The 8,038-nt window shown below is 32.8% G+C and overlaps 1 protein-coding gene across 1 annotated transcript; it reads right to left on the reverse strand.

Annotated features, from left to right (window-relative positions):
* Window positions 1–3,594: 3,594 nt before the first annotated feature.
* Window positions 3,595–8,038, reverse strand: LOC148601856 (uncharacterized). The gene is made up of 5 exons (XM_088555765.1): window positions 7,903–8,038; window positions 6,128–6,217; window positions 4,594–4,800; window positions 4,405–4,448; window positions 3,595–3,752 (listed from the first exon to the last, which is right to left on the reverse strand). Exons 1-4 carry the CDS (start codon window positions 7,949–7,951, stop codon window positions 4,435–4,437), a joined length of 360 nt encoding a protein of 119 aa, XP_088411891.1. The 5' UTR covers window positions 7,952–8,038; the 3' UTR covers window positions 3,595–3,752; window positions 4,405–4,434.

Here is an 8,038-nt window from a genome sequence, read left to right on the forward strand (position 1 = left end):
GCCCACTATCATGACATTTTTGTTCAGAAGGTGATACTCAAAAGATTGAAATAATACAGGAAAGGGCTCTAAGATGTGTTTATGAAGACTACAGATGCGATCACTTCTAACCCCTCTTATATCCTGTCAGGATTCACTGTGACAGTCATAGAACAGTTCCAAAACAATCAGAAGCTGTTCTGACCCGCGACACACCTTGTCAGAGTCCGTCATGATTTTGGAAAAACTCTATCATAATCTGTCATGAGTCCTGACACCCTGCTGTCAGGAACTGTTCTAGGTAGAACAGATACGTGGATTAGAAGAGTTCCTGACAGATTCTGACAGTCATTAGCTCGAGAATACTTCTCTGACCGAATTACATACAGTAGATGGTACGTGATTACGAAAAAAAGACGTAACACCAGAATCCCGATTAGTACGACGGAAAGAAAGCCTTGCTATGTTTAAACTTGAATTATTTTTCAATTTTTTACCCGACTTTTATGTATAGCATGCAGTACCAACAAAAATTATTGCCTGTCGTATGTGCTACGTCCCTGACAATTTTAAACAGTTTTTACATAAATTTTAGACCTTTATGGAGCTTTGAAGTGCTCACACTCAAATACATTTTGCAAGAATAAGATATTTTTAAAGAATTTTGACTCCAACAAATGTGTCACAGCCACCCACGTGATAGTTATATTGAAAAATTTAGCATTTTTAGTCAATAATTTTATACCCTCAAGCTAATTTAAAGTGTGCACACTCGTATATTTTGCAAGAATATGACATTTTTAAAGAATTTTGACTGAAAATAATATGTCGCAGCCACCACATGATAATTGAACAATTTAGCATTTTAGTCATTAATTTTAGACCCTCATGGAAATAAAAAGTGCTCGCACACACACATTTTACAAGAATATGGACATTTTTAAAGAATTTTGACCCAAAATAATATGTCGCACCCAACACATGATATTTATATTGAAAAAATTAGCATTTTAGTCAATTATTTTATACCCTCAAACAAATTAAAAGTGTGCACTCTCATACATTTTGCAAGAATATGACATTTTAAAAGAATTTTGACTCATAATAATATGTCGCAAACACCACATGATAATTATATTGAAAAATTTTGCATTTTAGTCAATAATTTTACAACCTCAAGCAAATTAAAAGTGTGGGCACTCATATATATGCTGGAATATGACATTTTTGAAGAATTTTTACTGAAATAAAGGTGTCACAGTCACTTATATGAAACTCACATTTTTAATTTCTACATTTTCTACATATAAGATCTAGACCATGTAGTGAAATTGGAAGGAAAATTGGAAGTGTTCTAACACATAAACTTAAACTTAGTCAATCTTAAACTTCGTGAGAATTACCAAACATCTGAAAGTTATCTGTTATGACTTTTACACTTAGAACAGAAACATAGACCTTTAATTTTTATAAAAAAAAATGATTTACTTAATATCACAGTTGTATGACAGAATGCAAAAAAAAAAATTATAAATGTAAACAATGATATTTTTTGATCGGTGAGTGACTGGACCTTGATCGACGAAAATTGGAACATGAACAACGATCGAGTTACTGTCTGTGGGATGATGATCACGAGGAGCTCTCTATATATAATTGGAAATTCGATGTAAATTTTGAAATAAAGGTTTTTGTTCGTAATCGGGCTAATTTACATTAGTCACACAGTTTCATTTAGTAATCGCGGACTTCCTGTTCTAAATTACGTCATACAGAATAGAACGATTTAGTGTCAGGAACTGTCCAGGGGTATGACAGTTTAGAACTGCTTTTCGTATTTTCTTTGTCACGACCCAGGACAGTTTCTGTCAGGATCTGCCAGGGAATAGTGCAAAATGTGTCCTCTGTCAGGAAAGCCTCTGTCAAACGCTGTCGAGATCTGTCAGGATTTCTGTTCTATCTGCTGTCGTAGAACAGAAATCCTGACAGATTCTGACAGAATTTAAGAGAGGTAACTGTGTATTTCAACAGTATAGGAAGATCTTTTAATCAAAACAGAAATGCCAACAATGTATATAAAACGAACAAGAACAATGGCAATAGAAATATTTTTAATACGTAATAATTTAGCACCTCCTGTCTTATCAAATCTTATTGAATAGAAAGACGACAAATATAATTTTAGATATACAAATTTATTGCAGATTCCGAGTGTGAAAACTACTTGTTATGGCAAGAGATCTTTCAGGTATGCTGCACCTGCTCTTTGGAATTCATTTCCAGAATCGTTCAGGCAGATCTCAAATTTTAATCAGTTCAAAGGTCAATTATCTTTCTGGAATGGTAACGAATGTACTTGTCATGTTTGCAAAAATTCAGACTAAAATTTTCTTACTGATGCAGCATACCAAGCACACATACTAGACTTTTTTTATTTTGGTTCAGTTTTATTATTATATTTTTGGTTACTTTGCTTTAGTAGCACGATAGCTTTATTCCTTATTTGCTTATTATTTTATTCTTTAGCTAGTAGTAGTAGTATTTTTTAGTGTTTGTATGCTTCAACTGCATGTATTCTCGTATCATAGTACTGACTGATATAATTATGTGTTTTTATGTTTGTCTAAATGTCTTCTGTGTGTATATATATGTTTGACTTTAGTTACCTGCATGATTATGTATGACTGTGAATATTATGTTCATCGGTTCGAAAGGTCATAAGAGTATTCGGCATTTATTGTTTAATGCCGAATAAAGCTTGTCTATATCTGTTTATGATATCGTTCGATCTTGGAATAACAAAAATATTATATAGAAGTTTATTCAGTGACAAATATACATCAGCAAAGAATATAGGTAAAATAATCCAATTCCACGTCTCACGTTTATCCTATGTGTTATTATTATTTTTTTTTTTGTAATTAAAATAGGTAAAATAAAAAGATAAAACATTCATCTCGTTGAACAAATACAAATATCAACAACAATGTTAATTAACATTAAATTCACTTTTTTAGGAAAAAATAAGCATGAAATGTCAGTCAGTTGAAATATATAGTTTTGAAACAAGGACAAACATACCAACATACAGACCACCTCATCAAAATGAAATACACAATAAAATTCAATGTTGATTCGCAAAGAGTAATCAAGGGAACCAAAGTTATAGCGGTAATCAAAAGAATGTACTCCAGGGACAAAGACCAGACATGGAAAACAGAGATACACAACAAAGAACTTAAAGTAACTAAAATCATACATACAAAATAACAAAAGCAAATGAGCAACTCGGACTCCACTAAAAACTGGAAGCATGGACCAGGTACACCGGTAGGGTAAGCGTCCTCTGCTTTGCTAGAAACACCCGCCGAGTTGCTCATAAAAAGTCAAGTCCGGGGTAGATACACGAGGAAAGGAAAACTATGACCCGTTGAATAAATCAGTTTTCATGGTGCAGATGGATACACTATAACGATTCACGAGTTCATGATGACGGCAATTTACCAATTGGCAATCTCTACCTGTAACTTATTAGTGATATTTCTATTATGTTCATCAATATCACTGTCCTGTCGGCAGATTAGATGATAATTTCGAGGGATAAACTAAACACTCTTAGTCAATGCATTTTTTATTGTTTTTATTACCTGTCAACATTGAAAATTTATGTTGAAATTAAGGAGGTGTTCTATATATCAAACAAATATAATTATTTATTTATTTATATCAATTATTTTTCATATCCCAACTTTTCACTGGCAATCTGTCTGCTCCTGAAAAAGAAAATAGTCTTGGATTAATTTCAAACCTTGTGAAGACTTCGTAAATATGTATTGTTAATAAATTGCATAAAGTCGAGTGCACCAATACAAATTAAGTTGTATATAAATTCCTAAGCGTAAATCTTTCGATTTTACACGATTTATCTGGAGTTCATATTCTTATTTAAATAAAAGCGAATATTTGGTTATGGGCGAGAATATACCGAAGCGTCATTGATAAAACAAATCAGATATATCAAACTCAAAATAATTGGCCTACACATGGTCAAAACAGGACACATCTCACAAAAACAATAAAGCAGTAGCAATATAAACTCGATGTACATAAAAAAGGGAGTTACATCAGCTGATTAGGAAGAGGAAGTATCTTCTGCTCCACAAGCGGCACCCATTAAATTGAAAGTGATAAAGTTAGAAAATAGTATAGATGCGATATTTTACCTCCCCGACACACTCCGTCATGGCGTAGTCACAGAGGTCCCACAAATGCTTATGTAGCAACTATGGGATTGTATTTGTACATGCAGTCTAACATCGAAAACTTATTAAAATGAAGAGTACAGTATGGCACGAGTAACTATTTTCTTCTAACTATGTTTTTTTCGATACAAAAAAAAATAAATAATGCTTAAGTTTAACTCACTCGTCCGGGTTCGGAACAACATTGCCCTGATCACCCTTCTTTCACTGAAATTTTCATATCAATATCAAAATTAAAAATTACAATAATTTCATTTAAAAATTAACACATTTTTCAATTAGATTTAACAGATTTGCACATTTTCAATGCCTTTCTTTTTTTAAAAAAAAGCTTTCGTTTAATCTTTCTTACCTAGTGTAGCTGCTGTTGAACCACAAGGAGAATCTCCTATCGTTTTTGTCACCATAAATAGATAGGTTCCAAAATCATCCTCTTTTACATTCTTTATTTTTAATAAGTACTGTATGGAAGTGGCTAATTTTGCTGTCTGCATATCATATTTGTCGCCAGATGTCAGAATTGAACTATCGTCAGCGCTCATCCATAAAGGAAAGCCCTCTGAAGAACAATGTTTAACTTTAACGTTAAAAGTTATACTTGTGAAGAAAACTCAACTTAATCTAAATGGTTGACAATAGGATTTGTAAGTCTCGTTCTAGTTTCATTTTCATTTCCGTAGAATGTATTGAAATCCTAAGTCTGATCTTTATTTTATTGTTTAATTTCGAGATCTCGTAATTTACCACACTATCGCAAAATTTTCTATTTTATAGAAATTTTATAATTTTTTTAACATTTTTGTCATGCAAAACTATATAGTTTTAATTTTTTATCGGTAATTTACACAGAAAGGTGTGTTTTCTTTTGATACTGAACTCAACGCCATCTTAATGACAAACCTCCGTGCCTTTGAATGGTATACGAGGATCCAGTCTCATGACGCCACGGAGTCACGTGGTCTGACTTATATTTTCGCAAGGTTATAAGACATCATAGTAGCATACCATGTTTTATATTATTACAAGAAACATTTTAGATAAACAACGACTGATTGGACCTTTATCAAGATAAACAGGGACATTCAGAACATGCTGCTGTGTTGTCAGCATTTCCGGCTTTATCCAAAACCAGCAATAAACTGCTTCTTTCGTTTTAAGACTATTTACATATGAACATATGGTATACGAATTACAGACACATTTTACTATTTTTTGTTTATTTTATAATGATTGTTTTTCAAGCTTTTTATTTGCTCTTTGTAGGATGCATTTTATACTTCATATTATTAAATGTATGACATTGAAAGATATCTTACTGATAGAATACACACAATATGATATGGACTTTGCCACATAGCACTCAATGTAACGCTCCCCTAGCTGCATAAATCCTCAAGTTACAAATAAAATGGTTACCTTTGTGTTCAAAATATATGTGGGATGTTCAGTATATACTTATATACAGTTACATTAGTCTGAAATAGGTCCTGATTAAAAAAAAACCTGTCTAAACCAGACACTTTTAAAAGTCCCTATAATCAATCTAAACAAATGTTCTACCTAGGTAAACTAAGTACCTATGTAAAGCGAACAATTTATTAAGTCCAAAAGGTGTTCGGTTTAGACAAGTTTCACTATATTTTCATTAACTTTCATTCGGAGCTCCACGTAGCGGCAGACGTTCGTGTTCTCTCCTACTTAACTCAGCAAACAAGCCCCACGAAATTCTAGAACATTTTGCAAATGAAACGTCGTTTGACAATCGGGTAACGTCTTGTTAAATCATTCACTTTTACCCAACTTTTTCAAGTTTTTTTGTTGCATTCTCTGGGAGGGCTTGCTGCAACGACGAGAGTTCATTTCGACCGTTAGACACTCTACTCTACCTGGTCCAGTACAGGTTATGGTTCCTGTTCCTCCTATTGCAGCTTTTGAATTTTCGCAACTAATCGGACAGTCATCCTCATAAGATGATGCTGGAATTATATATAAAATATAAATTGAGTTGATAAGTGGAAAATTATAAATACTGATCATAGCCGTTACAATCATAATTTGAATAAGATAGTGTTTTCAGAAGGTTAACAATGTATAAATGTAAAGATGAATTAATATCACATTACAAAGAAATAAACTCATTACGTTTGGAGTGTCACATATTCTAATCATAGTTATCTATTAAATCTTGAGACGATTCTTCTCTCCCTTTTATACGTTGAACATTGTACTGCACTTTCATGTTTCGTTGTTTTCATTTATAAATGAACGTATGGTACATTAACCATCTGAAATTTTTTTTAAATCTCGATCTACGTGCTCTTAATTCAAGCATAGTGGCAATTAGTATTTGCAATGGTTAATTGTCAGATTTTTTTATCAGTTTATTCTAATATAACGTCCTTAACAGGCTTTGAGACCACAACTGTGGTCGATTTTCGATTGCCATATGAGCAGCATGCATTGGGCGTGGCTTGTGTTTATGTAAATTACTGTCCACTTTAATTATGTAAACATACACATGTAACATTTCGATGCGTATCAGCTGTTTTCATTCATTTCGGTATCGTGAATGAACATCAAATTCATATTTAATAAAGATATTAAACGTTATGTTTTAGAAAAGTTGTATTATATTCCGTAAAAAATCAATTATTCAAATACTCGGCAGCACTTGCCACAAGCCAGGTGCCACGTGCGCCATCATGTATGAAACCAAACAATAACAACTGTCAATGCATAAAACATTGTACCTTTCCACGTGTGAACACTGTGACCTTATAATGCAAACGACTAATGCCATATCTAGCATCCTCTCTACTTAATTCGTCCTCTTCTTCATTGTAAACAAACGAAGTAAATTTTTACTAGCGACCATTTCAACTGGCATAACTAGCGTAAGGTGTACAGCCAAATATGGATAAATATGGCGCGTCTAAGGTGACCGTAATAGGTCACGAAAATGTAAAAAAGTACGTTATTATCCTATTAGAATCGACATAAATCACGGAAACTCCATTTTATAATTGTTTTACCACGGGTTGACCATTTATGCCGATATTTTACCCTTCGCTATCACTCGGGGTAAAATAATGCGGCATAAATGGTCATCCTGTGGTAATCAATGATAAAATGGAGGTTCGGTCATTTATTTCTTAATTATTGTGAAGTTGAATATATAGCGCCAACAAAATCTTTGACATAAATAAGAATATAAATACAATTTTCACATTCACATCACTTTCTTATGTTTATCACTCACAGGAAACTAGTAAACAATTAAAACAATGCATTTTAGGCCGAGCTTCATTAGCCCTTCGCGGTAAGTTTTCGACCACGTTCCATGCAGCAACAGACGATTCCTCCCTTTATAACCGTTGCAGACAATTTTCTTAGATATGCTGATAGAGTAGCGTTATATTATTTAATTAATTTGTGTATTGCAAGATTTTTTGAAATTTCTGAAACGACTGTCTGCAGCAGTCCGAGTAAGATTGAACGTCAGACGCTGTTTGGTACCTGGTTTTTAATAAAACCTGTAAAAAGCTCTCGAAGCTTTTCATTTTGAAGAAACATACTTCTATCTAATTAAACACATTTGTCTCTATATCTTTCATCATTAATATATATATCAACAAAGTAAAGATAAAGTAATGATACATACCGAAGCTCAGAAAAGTGACTACCAGACAAGAAACCAGTAGACAATCCATGTTTTTAAAATATTGCTTTTTCTCTGAGCGCTGTTCAGAACTAAAATGATATTAGTAAAGAATAATGTTATTTATTTGTCTGACGAG

Source organism: Perna viridis, chromosome 12 (genome assembly GCF_037379345.1).
Source record: "Perna viridis isolate PV_CMFRI_1.1 ecotype Kerala chromosome 12, ASM3737934v1, whole genome shotgun sequence".
Lineage (NCBI taxonomy): Eukaryota > Metazoa > Mollusca > Bivalvia > Mytilida > Mytilidae > Perna > Perna viridis.